At 46.3% G+C, this 17,071-nt stretch overlaps 1 protein-coding gene across 14 annotated transcripts in view; it reads right to left on the reverse strand.

Annotated features, from left to right (window-relative positions):
• Positions 1 to 17,071, reverse strand: part of MYCBP2 (MYC binding protein 2) — a 463,608-nt gene that overhangs the window by 418,607 nt on the left and 27,930 nt on the right. For all 14 annotated transcript variants that reach the window (XM_030566987.1, XM_030566958.1, XM_030566968.1 and 11 more), the window contains exon 2: positions 6,301 to 6,376. In XM_030566987.1, the coding sequence (XP_030422847.1) occupies positions 6,301 to 6,376 (76 nt within the window). The remainder of the gene's footprint in view (positions 1 to 6,300; positions 6,377 to 17,071) is intronic.

The raw sequence follows: 17,071 nt of genomic DNA on the forward strand, positions 1-17,071 counted from the left end.
GGGTCGGCGAACGGGATACCGACCGGTGCAGCGAGTGCGACCAGTACCGAGGAAAACAGCACCGGGACTGCCAGTGGTGTCCGGCATGCCGACAGGACTTGGAGTGTCTGCGGGACCGTGATCATGAACGGTGCCGCTCTGCTGTGCTGACAGAGGACAGTCACCTGAAGAGACTGTATTACCCGCACCGGCGGTGCCGGGGTCAGGCAGCATTGACTCTGTCATGGCACTGAGAGCCCTCACCGTTGGTAACGTCTCCGGCGTGAAGGGAACAGCAGGCTCAACCACAGTGCATACTGGGGAGCTGTCAGGCACCGGATTCGACGGCCCTCATGGGACCGGGATCAACGGTACCGAGGTCATCAGAGCTTCGGTAGGTGTCGGTGCCGGGCGATCCGAGTTAGATAAGCTGTCTGGCTGCGGTGCCGTCAGCACGGAAGCAGCGGGAGCAATACGCTCAACCACGGCGCGTGCCGGGGAGCCGTCGGGCACCGGATTCGATAGCCCTTGTGGGACTGGAATCGACGGTGCCGACGTTGTCGGTGCCTCAGAGGCGTCGGTGCCGGGCAATCCGACTTAGACGAGCTCTCTGGCTGCGGTGCTGTTGGCACGGAAGCAGCAGGAGCAGTAGCTCAACCACGGCACGTGCCGGGGAGCCGTCAGGCACCGGATTCTACGGCCCTTGTGGGACCGGGATCGACGGTGCCGACGTCATCGGTGCCGCAGCAGGTGTCGGTGCCGGGCGATCCGACTTAGACGAGCCCTCTGGCTGCGGTGCCGCTGGCACGGAAGCAGCAGGAGCAGTAGCTCAACCACGGCGCGTGCCGGGGAGCCGTCAGGCACCGGATTCTACGGCCCTTGTGGGACCGGGATCGACGGTGTCGACGTCATCGGTGCCGGGCGATCCGACTTAGACGAGCTCTCTGGCTGCGGTGCCGCTGGCACGGAAGCAGCAGGAGCAGTAGCTCAACCACGGCGCGTGCCGGGGAGCCGTCAGGCACCGGATTCTACGGCCCTCGTGGGACCGGGATCGACGGTGCCGACGTCGTCGGTGCCGGGCGAACCATCTTAGACGAGCTCTCTAGCTGCGGTGCAGTTGGCACAGAAGTAGCAGGAGCAGTAAGCTGTACCACGGCGCGAGCCGGGGAGCTGCCAGGCACCGGATTCAGTGGCCCTGGGGGACTGGAATCGACGGTGCCGATGTCATCGGTGCCTCTGCAGGTGTCGGTGCCGGGTAATGCAACTTAGGCGAGCTCTCTGGCTGCGATGCAGGTGGCACGGAAGCAGCGGGAGCAGGGGGCTCAACCACGGCGCGTGCCGGGGAGCCGCCAGGCACCAGCAGGAATCGTAGGCTTTCTCGACCTCGGAAGAAGGGAGCGGTGCGGAGTCGACATCGGTGCCGGCGACGGCCGGTGCCGAAAGGCCTTGGTAGTACCGGCGGGGTCCGGTGCCGAGGAGGCGCTTCTGCCCGCCGCTTGAACATCGCTCGGCGCCCAAGGTGGAGGGGTAAGTGAAAGTCCCGCACCTTTTTGTTCTCGGCTTAAAAGCCTTGCAAATGGGGCACTTAGCTGTCAAGTGTGATTCCCTGAGGCACTTCAAACAGGAGTCATGTAGGTCTCCCTTTGGCCGCGGCTTCTGGCAGGCCGGGCCCATTTTAAAACCCGGTGAGCCATGCATGGGCTCCGGCACTGGGCTCATGGAAGGGGCTACTTCCTGAACCCCGCTAACTAAACTAATCATGTTAGCAAAGAAAACACGTATAACTATACAGATATATATATAAAAAGGTTATAACTGCATAACTATATACGAGAAATACGAGTAGCTAAGGAAGTGGAGGTCAGCTAAGCCGCGCTCCACTGTTCCAACGACCGACACGGGCGGTAAGAAGGAACTGAGGAGCGGGTGGGCCGGCAGGAGTATATATTAAGCGCCATGGTGGCGCCACTCTAGGGGGCGACCTGCCGGCCCACTGAGTTGCTAGGGTAAAAGTTTTCCGACGAATGTGCACGCGCGGCGCGTACACCTAACTGGAATGGATATGAGCAATCACTCGAAGAAGAACTCTGGTTACAAGTAAGTAAACTTCATTTCTTTAAGTGGCTCTACATCCCACTCATGGGATTGTTCAGCAGTGCTGAAAATAACATAGAAAAGGGACCAGAGTCCCAGTTTAATAGAGACTGAAGCACTGCTTTATCCAATCTAGCATTGGCCAAGTTAAGAGCATAATGCTTAGAAGGGTGTGTACAGGAGGACCAGGTTGTAGCCCCGCACATTTCAGTAACTGGATCTTGCTTAAGGTAAGCAAGAGAAGCTGCCACAGCTGTAGTAGAATATGATCATGCTGACATAGGTACAGGAATTTGTTAATGTGTAACATTCAACAATACATTTTTAATCATTCTAGTGTCTGGAAAGATATGCTAAAACTCATGTGGATTACAGAGTAAAACAGAAATAGTCTCGATTTTCAAAAATTAAAATATCTAAATATGCAAGAGCATTCTTGCATCCAAAATACATAAAACAGATCCGTCTTTATTAATATGCAGTTCTGGGAAAAAATACCAGCAAATTCATCATCTCATAGGAAAATCAGACACCATTTTTGGCAAAATCCTGGGATCAGGCCTAAGAACCACCTTATCTTTTTGAAAAGGCATAAATGGTGACTCAGCCATTAAGACATTTAATTTGCTCACTCTTCTGGCTGAGGTTATGGCAATAATGAAAGCCATTTTAAGAGATAAACAATACAATGAACAATCATACAAGGATTCAAAAGGTGAGTTCCTGAGTGAAGCTAAAACCAAATTAAGATCCCAAGTAGGGATAGGATTTCTTAAAGGGGGACACAGATCAGATAACCATATTATGCGCAAACAGCAATCTACCGTCAACTAAAAATGTCAAAGATGAGTTAGAAAACTCTTTAATTTTAAGTCTATTAACTACTCTAAAATACAAAGCATAGAAGCAGAGACTACTACTAAGATTTTTGCCTCACCCACGGCACCAATCTGGTCCATTTCAAACAGTAGTTAACACTTGTTGGTAGACCGTTTTCTAGAGTTATGCAGTATATCCTACTCCAACAAGGAACATGACCACTCAAGAGTAGGTATGGTCAAAGTCCAATTGCCCAAGCAGTCAGGTAAGGGACTGTGAATCTAATGGAAAAACCTGCCCTTTTGCTGTTGCAGCTCTCAAACAGCATGCAGGTCCCACCACAAGTGTCCGTGTTACAATACAGCCGTGATCCAGCAACTCTGACCCCAGCAGCCTGTCTGCAACACACCAGCAACACTCTGGCTTCCAGCTATTGCAGCATTTCAGGCTGGGAATCTGACAAAAAGTCAATCCAAGGTGGTGTCTGAAAAACACTTCTGCAAGACTAAGCAAAACCCTGCCTTCTCTTTAAGGAAATGTATTGTCATTGGAAAGCCAAAGCTCCTCTTTAAATCTTGAACAGAAATACTTTCTATAGGCAACTTTTTCTCCCTTTTTAGTGCCATCTCTTAATTTTCATATTTTCTTTTACTTTGCTCATTCTGAATGTCAAACTAACATTGACAATTTTATTTCTCTTTTTAAACATGTTTTCAGAACATTCAGGTAGAATAACCCTTCACTCTCACATTCAAAAACTTCTTAAACGGGAAAGATGAGGAGCTCCTCTAGGAAGATAGGACAAATTAATGTTCTATGCTTTGATTTTTTTTTTTAAGTCATCATTTCTTCCCTGTACAATGGAATCTTATGATTACGGTGGGAGGCAAACAGATTGGAGATTAAGTCCTTTACAAACAGATAGAACATATCTGGGTACAGTTCCCATTCTGAATGATCTATTTGTTCCTAACTAAGCCAGTCAGCTCTAACATTCATTTTCCCCTTAGATGTGAAGGGAGCAAGAATAATCTGCCTAAGTCATTAGCAACTAACCTTCTCTTTATAAGAGTGTTGACCTTGCTCCCCTTCACCTACTGATGTAGGACATTACCGAAGTATTTGTCTGTCATGACCAACGTCCAAATATGGGAGCACTAAGCAGTTTGTACTGTTTGTGATCCCTTTTTGGAGCGGATCCCCAGAAAGTCCTTGACCTAGTATGAGCATCCCATCCTTCCAGACTGGCATCTGTGGCAAAAACTTCCTGACTGGTTTGCCTATCCGGAAGCTTGAATCAAATTTGCTTGAAACCCACTATCTGAGGGACTTAAGTATCCTCTTGGGTATACACCTTTGCTGATGGGTGGAAAAGAGATTGGTGAGGGAGGACAAGGGGAAGCTCTGTAGCATCCTCACATGAGCATGGGTTCACTAAAGATTATCCACACAAGAGACTACTGATCTCAGAATAGACAGTGTGTGAGAGTGGGTACTACCCAAGAGGGGCTGACCAGTTTTGATAAGATTCCTCAGTTTTTCCTGTGATATGAAAAAAAACTTTATAGAGAACAGCCCCTATTCTCCTCTGAGGTGGGAAATCTATTGCAAAAGGTGTTAAACTATTATTCTCCCAATTTAATCACAGAGCCATGGTTCTGCAGCATCCTGACTGGTGCTGGCTATAGCTCTGACTATAGATAAGGCTAGAAAAAGGAGGTCATCCAGGAAAGAATAGGCAAGAATACCGTTCCTAGTATTAACACTACTGGCATTTTCATAAATATTTGCATGATTGCTGATAAACCAGAAGATAAGAGACCTGTACTGGTAGTGCTGTTCTCTAAGAGCAAAGCAGAAGAAGCACCTGTTAGACAACCAAATTGGGATATGGAAGTTGACATGAATAGATCTGAAGGATTCCCTAGAGTACCCTTGTTGATAGCGGCTAGCGTGGTTTCCATCTTGAGTTTGTTTTTTGTCATGAACCTGTTGAGATACCTTCAGACTGAACTGCCTTGTAGCCTTTTGTCATTTTTTTTTTTTTTTTTTTTTTTTTTTTGGACTAGGAACAAGAAGATGGAGTGAATGCTCTGGTTCCTCTCTGGAGAATGAACAGATTCTATTCCTCCCATTCAGAGGAGATGAAGAATGGCCATTTGTATGTCTCATCTTTTCTGCATATTCTTTAGCAAGGGAAATGGGATAAATTTGCCCCAATTTGAAAAAAAATCCAAAAGACTATCCCTGTTGCATTGTTTCCAAAATCCATTTGTCAAGGGTGACCACTTGTCAGAATACTGCAAACTGAAGCAGCTGCCAACTACTAATTTGGGGCTCCTCTCTACACTGGAGTGTCTGCTATACATGCAGTTTGTTTCGAGGAATCTGAGATTGAACCAAAAAACACACCTCTGCCACCACATGCTCCCCAGCATCTGTTTCATTTTCCTCTTAAGTGTTTCCAGTGGGATTTTCTATATTGGTCAGTGTAAAAGGACTACCCTGATATGGGGTAAGACCTGTAGTCATTCCTATCCTGCTTGTTAGGAACTAAGGTTTTTCTTGATCTTTCCAACAAGCCCACTACCAGCTTATCCATAGGTTTGCCAAACAGCTTCCCCTCATTTCAAATTTTGAAATGGTTGAGAGCAGTTAATCTGTGGATCTCTCTTTCACTTCCAGGGCCACGTGGGTCAGCATACTATCACACTGTAGCTCTTGGCTCTGGCTGAGTACCAGAGGGCAATGAGGGAGACATCAAATATGAAGACTGCTTCTAAAAGACATCTTTTTCAGAGATGCAACTAGTTTAAAAGGCCTTTCTGTGCTTCAGAGGTATTTCAGATTGTCAATCCATGCCAGAATTCCTTTGCAAAACAAACTGATGCATCTGACAAGTCCTCAAAATGTTTCTTTCCTGCTGATTCTGTTCTCCTAATCTGTGAAGTCCTTTGGCAATAGACCTTCATCTGAAAGACTGGCTGTGTCAAACTAGAAGGAAAAGAGTATCAACATAAGGAAATGCGACCATATTTGATTTTCGATTGGGCACATCACAGCATTATTTGGCCATGCTACTCTGCGTTTTGGTCTTGCCTGTAAGCTCCCTTCCCTCTGTCACAATTTTTTCGAAGGGGAGGATTTACATAGCTATATTATTCTAGCCTGGATTCAGAACTACATTGCTTAGTGGTCTCATGTTCTCTATTAGACTGGCTTTCCTCCTTTACTCTTATAGGGATTTCCTGTGGAGGCAAACACAATATAGATACTGTCTTTAAGCATAGTGATAAAATAATCAGTAGGAAGAAGTTTGTCATGAACCTCCTCCTCTTTGTGACATAGAGCAGAATCTGACCAGGTGGGAGAGGTAATATCTTGAACATATGGATACACGTCATTTACCTTGTTTCGTGTTTTCACTTTCAATTTAGTCTTCTGTTTCCTTTTCAGTTTTTTCTTGCTTAAAATTTTCTTACTCCTGAAAAAGTGAAACATTCATAAGAATAAAAATAAAATTTTAACTGGAAACATGTTTTAGTAGATACTTGGCCCTGTGGCCTCTACTACCACACCCGCACACAAAACAGCAGCAGCACCTGGAAGGAGTTTGCTAGGGTCAAACTATGACTGTTCCAAGAGTCCTATGGGTAAGGCTGCAAGTTTGTCACAGAAGTCACGGATTCCATGCCTTTCCGTGATCTCCATGACTTCAGCAGCAGCTGGTGTGGCTGGCTCCAGGGCTGCCCAAACAGCTCAGGCAGTCCCTGGGACAGTCGCACCAGCTGCTGCTGGGACAGTCACGGGCCATCACCCGCCACCCTCCCCCGCCCCCACCCACAGCAGCAGGAGGAGTTTGGGTGTGGGAAGGGGCTCAGGGCGGGGAGCTGGGGCATGAGAGGGAATGAGGAGTCTGGGCGGCGCTTACCTTCGAGGGGTCTCCCCGGAAGCAGCAACATGTCCCTCCCTCTGCTCTTAGCCTCGTACACTGCCTCCACAGCTCCCACTGGCCACGGTTCCCAGACAATGACAGCTGCGGAGCTAAAAGCTTAGGGAGGGACATGTCGCTGCTTCTGAGAAGCCATTCATGGAGCCTGCCAGCCCCTCCAACTCCCCCCAGCACCAGCTGCCCATCCCTGGACTGCTCCCCCCGAACTCACGGCACACCCCCGGATCACCCCTACCAGCACCTGTGCTCCCCCCCAGCCAGCATCCCCCCAGCACTCATAGCACCCCCCAGATCACCCCTACCAGTACCTGTGCTCCCCCAGCATCTGTGCCCCCGTCCACCCCCCCACGAGCACCCACAGCACTCCCAAGATTTAGTCAGGGGTATAGTATAAGTCATTGACAGGTCACGGGCCATGAATTTTTGTTTATTGCCCATGACCTGTCCATGACTTTTACTAAAAATACCCGTGACTAAAACATAGCCTTACTTAGGGGTATGTGATTCCCAAAGCAATCAGCACCTGCTATACCTAACGGTGCAAAGAATGCATCAATGATATTTAAGTTATACTTCATTATTCCACTGAATCCAGTGGCACTCTCACAGAGCTTCCAGAACAATGGCCTCTCCTCTCCCCTTTCTAAGCAAGCTTAGATGTCATATCAAGAAAAATATAATTGTTCCCTGTCCACATTAGCATTTTCACCATTGCTAGCCCTGATGGTGATGAACTGTGCTGGACAAATGATGGAAAGAATTGCAAAAAATTCTGAGTACAGACACAGCCTTTCTGTACTTCTGTCAGGATACAATGTGTACATTTTAAGTAAAATATTTAACATAAGTCAGATCCAAATCCTCCATACAGGAAAGATGGCTTTGAAAATGCATGACCAGCCAGAGACTCCAGATGGAAGGAGAAACGACAGAAGTAGCTACAGCAGGGACTGCTGCACTGAGGAGAGAGGCTAACATGAGGTCCATGAAGAACCACATCTCTCCACACCATTCCTTGGTTCCAGAACTCTGTAGGGGAGACATCCCTATTCTGGGGATACTAGAGCTAAAATAATGGTCTGGTACCACACACCACCGACACCATGTGCCTGAGGGGGGGTGGGAGGGGAGAGGAACTGCAGGGAGGAAAGAACCAGAGACTCCAGCTAGTAGGAACAGCTACGGAAACTGTGAAAACAAGGACTTTAGGACAAGCAGAACATTTTCTACAGTTATGACTGTACTTTCTCAAGCTTGTGCTGATTCACAGTTTGTTCCAACCATCTCCATCCCTCACACCATTTTACACATCCCCCTCTGCCAGGTCTCATTCACCATTCCTTTTCAACATTGCCACTCCCCATGAAAAAATAAGTCATGCAACTAACATGAAATTTGCTGCCATCACATAGTTCAGTGTGTGTGTGTGTGCGTGTGTGTGCGCGTCGTCTATTTAGACTGTAAACTCCTTGGGGCAGGTGCCATCTTTTTCGGTGTCTGTACAGTGCCTAGTATAATAAGTCCTTAGGCACTACAATAATAAACGTAACATTCTTTCATGCTGCTCTTTGTTAACAAAGAGTTCTGTAATTTAGAGCACAGCATTGTTGAATAATTAAGCTATGGGCAACAAAAGAAAGAGGAGATCATTTATCAGGATGCACTAAATACCTTATTCAGAACAAGGCTGTGAAACACACTTTCTTGAAGTCTGCCCTTTGTATGCTATGCTCTACAGTCTCAGTAACCAAACTCTAGAAAGAAAGAGGAGAATCTTCTCTCTTCCAGCAGCTAGAAGTTGTTGCCATCTAAAATTTGTTGCATACCCTCTAGCCAGAACAAATACCAAATATGGAGCCCCAAGGAGGGTCCAGTGAAACCATCCTGCTCAAAATTCCACCACCTTCAGATTCCCAGTTGTTGGCTTGATGCTAGGATGAGATGAGAGACTCCTTATCAAGGTACTTCAATGGTTTTTGCTGGCTGGCTGAATTTGTTTAAACCTTGATGGCAATGATAGCAAACAGATTCAGTAGCAGTAACCAATTCCATATATAATCATAATTGACTGTTCCATCAGCTTTTCTTCCAAACTAAATACACATAAATGCAATTCTCATTAAAACTGGCTCCACTGTTGCATCCAGCTCTTTAGGTAATAAGGACCTGACTGCTCACTCTGATGCTGACAGTAGTTTTTCCACTGGTTTTGACAACAACAAGACTGCACCATAAATGTGCAAAACTAGTCAAATAAATTATTGTCTCTTTAAAATAGGCACATAGAGCTTAGAAACACTGTTCATGCGAGAAAATTAGAATGTCACGTAGAATAGATGCAATTAAAGAAAAAAGTGAAGCGCATGCTGAACACCCCTACTCCATCTTATTTCAGTTCATGGCACAATTATTATTAAAATTAGATGAGGCTCACTCACCTCAATCAAATGTATATTTAAGTCATGCATGTAATGCTATTTTAAATTATCAAACCAACCAACAATGGTCCCAATCATCTCCCTCTTGATTTGAAGAATCCTGCATATATGGAGCTCCTGCTGTTAACACAGAAAGGGAAGTTCAGAATTGTCAAAGGACCATCCTTCTCCAGAACCTGCAGAGTCCTCTCCATGAGGAGCAGAGTTAGGACAAGCTGGAGAAAATACACATTATGGAAAAATTACAGTTCCAGGCTACATATCTCACCCTATTCTGAGTGAATCGGGGCAAGCATGGCTCCACAGGAGCTAAAACACCTATCCTTGTGCCCCATACTGGGGGTACATAGGGCTGTAATGGACAAACAGTTCTCGGTTACTTCTCTACCACAGAAGTTCCGTGGAGACCAAACGCCAAAGCAGAAAGGATGGAGAACAGGTTGTAGAGCACTCATACGGACAAACAGCTAGAAAAACTCCAGTCACTGTATAAGTTAAATAATTTTTTCTTCTTCAAGTAATGTCCCTGTGGATGCGCCACTTCTGGTGACTCCCAAGTAGTACTCATTAGAGGTGGTGAGTGCTTTCAAGAAGGAACTAAAACTGATTGGAAGACACCAGTCCCAAGCACAGCATCTATGCAAGATGCACGCACTAGAGCAATGCTTTGAGAAATGTGTGGATGGAGGCCCATGTGAAAGCTTTGCAGATTTCTGAAACAGGAATGTCTTTTAGTAGGGTAACAGAAGTGGCCTGCAATCTGATGGAATGGACTATATATAGCTTTAGAAGGCAATGGAATATTGGCAGCTTCGTATCAGGAGAAAAAGTCTCTGGGGGCACGCATGTTCCTGCAGCTCTATCTGTGACAGAAACAAATAATGGAAGAGAGGCCTGAAAGGGTCTAGTCCGATCTAAATAGGAGGACAACAGCCTTCTAACATGCAAGGTGTGAAAGATGTCATCCTCCCTAGTCTAATGAGGTTTATGCTGAAAAACTGGGAGATGACTAGTCTGATTGATATGAAAATCCAAGGTGACCTCAGGTAAGAACCACTGATATGGCCGGAGGGATACCTTGTCTTTAAAGAAAACAGTGTAGCCACTGGGTGTTAATGGAAGGTTGATAGCAAGAAGAGAGGGGATGCAAATTAGATATGGAATTGATACCCATCTCAGCTAAGCTGGTGCAATTAAGACAACCTTGGCTCCATCCTACTTGATCTTGTTTAAGACTGAGGATGAGAAGTGTTGGAGGATAGGCATGTGACAGATTCTGCAAACAAGAGATGAGAAGGTACCTCCGAGGGAATGGCTACCTAGACCACCTCTTCAGGAAAACTTTGCACACTTCATTTTGGTGATTATGGCAAAAAAACAACCTACTTCTGGAAAACCTCAACTGAAAAATATGTTTGAGTATGGACTTGGCAAGCTCCCACTTGTGATCCTGAGACAAGCAGCTGCTGAGACCATCACCTATGGTGTTGAGGAGGCCAGATGGGTAAACAGCTGAAATAAGGATGTGGTGGGCTACATACCAGTTCCATAACTTTACAGAAAGGGAAAAGGCTCTCTCTCCCCTCTTATGTTTTATGTTGTATGTACTGGCCTTGTTGTCAGTCTTTACTCTGCTGGACTCTCCCGTGATCACAGGCAGGAAGTCAGATGGCAGGCAACTCCACAGGGTATATGGAGAGTACGTTCCTGGAATGTTCACCTGCACTGAATAGTATGCTCCTGAAGACGAGCTCTGCATCCTAGAGAGGATGCATCTGAAATTATAATGGTGGTGGGGGAAGAGGCTGGATGGGTGAAAAGGACCCACAGTAGGGACTGACTGGGGGAGAAGCCATGAGACAGAAGAGTGCTGCCTCTGACATTCAACAAAAGAGCTAGGTGCCTTGGAAAACTGTTGATGTCAGGCTGCCCAAGAATCCCAATATGGCTAAAGGGAAAGACCAAAGGGAAAAGGGGGCGGCACCCCAGACACATCATACCAGTGGGGATGTGGAACTCCTCAATGCTATGTCATGAAGTGTCCCTTAAAAGAAAAGGCTCCAGGCATATCAGACCTGGGTTTATAACTGAAGTAATTTTGAACAGAAATTAGGCAGTGAGAAAAACTGTTGTCTATTGTGGCACTCTGTACCTCAAAGCAGCACCCTAGAACTGCATATATTTCATAGGACGCATGTCATGTAAGATATCATATGAAAGGCCATGATATGCTGAAACCCATTGTTCTGTCAAAATATGTATATCACCGGTGTGTATCTAGTTATGGGATTTTACTATATGGTTGTTACTGAAACATGCTCTAAGTTTGCTAGTGATATATAAAGGAGGTGATCCCCCACCCAGGAGGGTGTTCAACAACCATTAATCAGTAGGAGTTGTAATTAAGGGATTTACAATTCAATGACAGTTGCACAAGACCACAGCAGGGGGAAATCACTCAACCCTATGACTCAGCAAAGCCCACCAGGACATGTCTGGCCTACTATTTTCCAGGTACACGGACTGAGGCTATAAAATAAGGGACGGTGGCATCATGCATTTCTCCTCCCCCACCTATGCTGGAAAGACAAAGATTTCACCTAAGGAGATCAGTCCCAGGCTTGAGAAAAGGCTGTGTATTAAGGACTGCAACATCCAATGGGGTGAGAAATCTGCTTGATCTAATTACTGCCTAGTCTGATCATGTTTAATATTTAGACTGTGCACTGACTTATTTTCTTTGGTAACTATCTCTAACCTTTTATGCCTACCACTTAAAATCTATCTTTCTGTAGTTACATCTGTTTTATATTTTACCTAAAACAGTGTTTTGGTTGAAGTGCTTGGGAAATGCCAGCTCAGAGTACAAAGGTTTGTGCATGTTCTCTCCACACTGAAGGAGGAGAAGACTGGGTAATAAACTTACACTGGTCAGGCTTCTGACCAGGGCAAAACAGTACAACTCTGGGGTGCAATGTTGATGAGCTGGCAGCAATTGGCTAGTGCCTTTCTCCATGTGATTCATGTGTGAATTAGGGAGCATTCATGCAATCTCCAGTCCTGGGGGAATTCTTTGCCACAGCGCATGCGCAGAAACATGCCCTCCGCGCCCCCACACCCCACCCTGGCAGTTTCTCTTTGCTTTCCCACAGAAACTATTTTTCTGGGGGAAAGCAAAGAGAAGTTGCACTTGCCTTGCCAGGGAGGGGTTAACGAGCACTGGTGCATCTGTTCAGGTCAGATCAACCCCTAGAAAAAAAACTCACCCAGTCACAGGAAGCTTTGCACCTTTGGGGGAGGGCTTGCGGGGGCGAACTGGGTGCAGAGGGTGAGGCTCGGTGGGGGGGTCCAGGTGCAGTAGGGAGTAAGGTTCAGGGGAGCAGCTCCCCGTACACAGTGACCCCTCCCCCCCGTTCTTGGCCCCATTACTCCTCAGCCACAAGGGGAGGGGTCACTGTAAAGGGAGCTGCTCCTCCGTCTACCCAACCCCTGTGCATCTGGACCTCCCCTCACCCAACCCCACCCTCCACTGAGCCTCACACACACACCCCTGCAACCACAACCCCCCTACACTCAGACCTCTCCACAGCCAAAATCCCCCTCCCCCCCCCCAAACCTCTTGCACCCAAACCCCAACCCCTTGAGACTTATCTTCTGCATCAGGAGCCCCACACACCTAGACCCCCACCCAACTGGGCCTCAACCTGCTGCATTCTGACCCCTATGCCACAAAGCCCCACTCCCCCAAAACCCAGATCTCCTCACTGAGCCCTAACCACCTTCACCTGGATTTCCCTGAAAGTACCATTACCCTGAACCCAAAACCCTCCAACAAGCCCCTCTGTATCCAGATCCCCCCTGTACCTGGACCCTTCACCAAGCTGGCAGTCACATAGAACCCTGATACTGCTGATGGAATTCTACCCCAGAAAGTTTAAAATGTTAAAATTCTGCAAACTTCTGCATTATTTTGGTATTTTATTTCAAAATACTTTTCAGCAAAAAATTGAAAATGGTGTGATTAAACTGTATTATTTTGACAAATAAAACATGCAGAATTTTGCAGAATTTTAAAATATTGTATGCAAAAATTTTAATTGTTTGGCACAGAATTCCCTCATGAGTAAATCTAGCTGGGTGTGGGGCCCCACATGCTGCTATGCTGAGTGACAACAACGCCTGGAGGGGCTTGCTGATTGTCAATAGCAAAGCACTGACAGAGAGAGACCAGGTTGGCAAGTTAAGGGAGCACAGCAGTTCCCGGTTGCATCCCACAGTCCAAAAGGGGGACAGACAATGATAGCGTAGGAGGTTGCCCATTCGCAAGGAACCAGTCAGTACTGGTGAGTGATGTGGCAGGTAAAGCAGGTCCTGGGACTGGCAGTGTTCCATCACTGAAGAAAGACTCAGATTCAGAGATTAATAGGTCTCTGGAGAAAATGAATTCCTGAAGTACTTACTGAGTGGTTCTATGAAGAACTCTGACAAGTATTAGCAGCAGCAACTTGTGATATTGAGTGATGCAGAATGTGCCAATACCAGCTGACTGATGGATCTGGGTACTGTATGCAGCAATGAGGAAGTGGAGGTCACAGTTGGTACCACCTGGAGTCTCCTAGTACCTTGATCCTGCTTACATGCTACCTAATGCTAGGTTTAGGTATAGCGGGACTCTCAGTACAGAGAATCCTTGAGACCTCAGCAATACCTTTTGTGGCACTTCCAGTATGGCAGGTCTCTTAGGGCCCAACTTCATTTTGATGAGATTTAGGGCTTCTCTTGACAGAGAACCTCATGCAATCACTTGCAGATCTAATCAAGCTGCAGAGGTAACGGGACACTATGATCACTTGGAGATCACTGTTGGGGGGAGGAGAAGGGGCAGAGTTCTGGGTCTGATGCTTGCCAGAGGGAGTGTTCCACAATGAGGAGTATAAGCTTATCTCCCTGTCTTTCCTGAAATGACTCTTGAATCATAAACAGATCATGCCCTTGGATAGCACTTGAGTATCCCTTAAGGAGCAGATACAGTGCAAATGGCCATCTTTAACTGGTAAGGACTCCCAGCAGTAAGCCAATGCTGGATTCCTGGAGATTTAGGTATGATCCCCCCCAAAAAGGCTACTTCAGGAAGGAAAGTTCCCTCAAGAAGGAAGAATGGTGTTGGGGGTGAGGAAGGAATGTCTGCCTCTCCGGGGAAAAAAACAAACAAAAACGATTGAAACCAATTTATTAGTACAAGTGAAACTAAAGGTTAAGTACACTATCAAATATAAATGGCATAGTTGGCAAAATAAAGGTGGCACCACTAGACACTTTGTTTCAGGCCAAGGCAGTTAAGAAGGAACTGAAGGTAGTTCATCCATCATAGTCCTACATACCCTCAGTACAGGACACGAGAATAGATAGAGGGCTTCTGTGGATCGAGCAGGCACTGCTGCTGAAATTCTCCAGCAGAAAGCAAAAGAGGTGCATGCATACCTGACCTGGAGTACCCATAGGGCACTAATCAAAGAAAAGTTAGGCTCAATTCCAAAGTGATTAAAAATGGCTGGGGGAGGGGAGTAATCCATTTTTATTGGTCAGTCATTTCCAGGTCAAATTTGTTCAGTAAGCAAGCAGGAACATACCTGTGAGCTCAGCAAACACAGCCTGGCCTCTGAAAAATGAGCTGTTTTCTTTCTTGTTCACATTCATACTGTGATTCTGCAGATACAGTACTGTCTTCAAGGTAGAATTTGGTACTGCAATTAGAACTTAACTGTAAAAGCTCCCTGTTAACCCAAATTTAGCATGAAAACTTTTTTCTGAAACTGAATTACCAAGCAACATGCACATCTATATTAGGTATTTATATGTCCATCATTACCATAGAATCAGAGCACCTCACAATCTTTAATGGATTTATCCTCACAATAACCCATTGGAGTAGGGAAGCATTATGATCCTCATTTAACCCATACAAATTGGATGTACAAGTAGACTAAGCAAACTTCCTAAAATCACATGAGAAATCCATGGCAAAGTAACTCAACCCAGACCAGTTACCATATTATTGGACCACTCTTCCTTCTTTATGTTGCTGTAAAGAAAACAGTAGACAAAAATAAAATGTTCAATTCCTTCCCAAAATAAAGTAAAATCAATGAATGTAAGGCAGGAACAAAGCACTGTGGAACTTCACGGAAGTAGAATCTCTAGTGGGCTTAGAGATACTGGATTTCCTAAGTCTAAAACTGAGCAGCCCCTATTATCTACACATACAAGGGCAATCCGTCAGTAAATAATTGGTGAATATGAAGAAAATTCAGAATTTTTTATCTCGACATTCAATTGTCTTTGTTTCCATATTCGGTTATTAAATCTACAGTCTATCTGAAAAAATGTTTTAGGGACCATGGATGTTTTTGGTCCTTCCTGTGAAACTGTCACCACACTGAAAGGCTAGTATAGTAGAACTCCAGAGTTACAAACTGACTGGTCAACTACACACCTCATTTGGAACTGAAAGTACACAATCAGGCAGCAGCAGAGACAAAAGAAAAGCAAATACAGTACAGTACTCTATTGAACATGAGCTACTAAAAAAAAAAAAGTGTTACCTTTTCCATAACTGGTGTTCTTTGAGATGTGTTACTTATGTCTATTCCACAATAGAGGTGCATGCTCACCAAGTGCACCGGTGCCACTTTTTCCCCTAGCAGTAGCCATACGGGAGCACTCCTACCGATCCCTGGAGCGGCGCCTCCATGGCGCGGTATAAGGGGTGCTGCGCACTCTCTCCACCATCAGTTCCTTCTTGCCAGACAACTCCGATAGTGGGGAAGGAGGGCGGGACGTGGAATGGACATGAGCAACACATCTTGAAGAACACCAGTTAGGAAAAGACAGTTACCTTTTCCGTCTTTGAGTGACTGCTCACGTGTATTCCACAATAGGCGATTCCAAGCTATGTCTGTTGAAGGCGGATAAGAGTTCACAAATTCTCAGGATGGGAGCACAGCCCTGACGAACCCAGTGTTTTCCCTGATCTGGGAAACGATTGTATAATGCAAGGTGAATGTGTGAACTGAAGACCACGTGGCAGCCCTACAAATCTCCTGAATGGGGACATGGGCTAAAAAGGCACCCGATGAGGCTTGCACCCTAGTCTAGTGTGCCCTCACAATTGATGACGGAGGGATTCCCATCAGGTCATAACAGGTACGGATGCACGAGGTGAGCCAGTTGGAGAGCCGCTGAGTGGAAATCTGCCAACCCCTCACACGTTCAGCCGAGGCGATGAACAGCTGCGAGGACTTCCTGAACGGCTTAGTCTGTTCCAGGTAAAAGGCCAGAGCCTGTCTCACATCCAGCGTATGGAGGTGGCACTCTTCGCTGGATGCATGTGGCTTGGGGCACAGGACCAGCAAGAAGATGTCCTGACCCATGTGATAAGCAGAGATCACCTTCGGGAGGAACGAAGGATGTGGGTGGAGCTGGACCTTATCTTTATGGAACACTATGTACAGGGGCTCAGAGATCAGGGCCCTAAGTTCCAAGAAGCGTCTAGCTGACCTTATCACCACCAGGAAGGCTACCTTCCACGAGAGGTGTGACTAGGAGCAAGTAAGCTAGCGGCTAAAAGAGGGGGCCCATCTATCTGGTTAGCACCAAGTTCGGGTCCCACTGTGGAACTGGGGGCCTAACGCATGGGAAGAGACAATCCAACCCTTTAAGGAATCGGCCAATCATAGCATGGGAAAATACCATGTGCCCCTGCACCAGTGGATGGAAGGTCAATACGGCC

This window comes from Gopherus evgoodei, chromosome 1, assembly GCF_007399415.2.
Source record: "Gopherus evgoodei ecotype Sinaloan lineage chromosome 1, rGopEvg1_v1.p, whole genome shotgun sequence".
Classification (NCBI taxonomy): domain Eukaryota; kingdom Metazoa; phylum Chordata; order Testudines; family Testudinidae; genus Gopherus; species Gopherus evgoodei.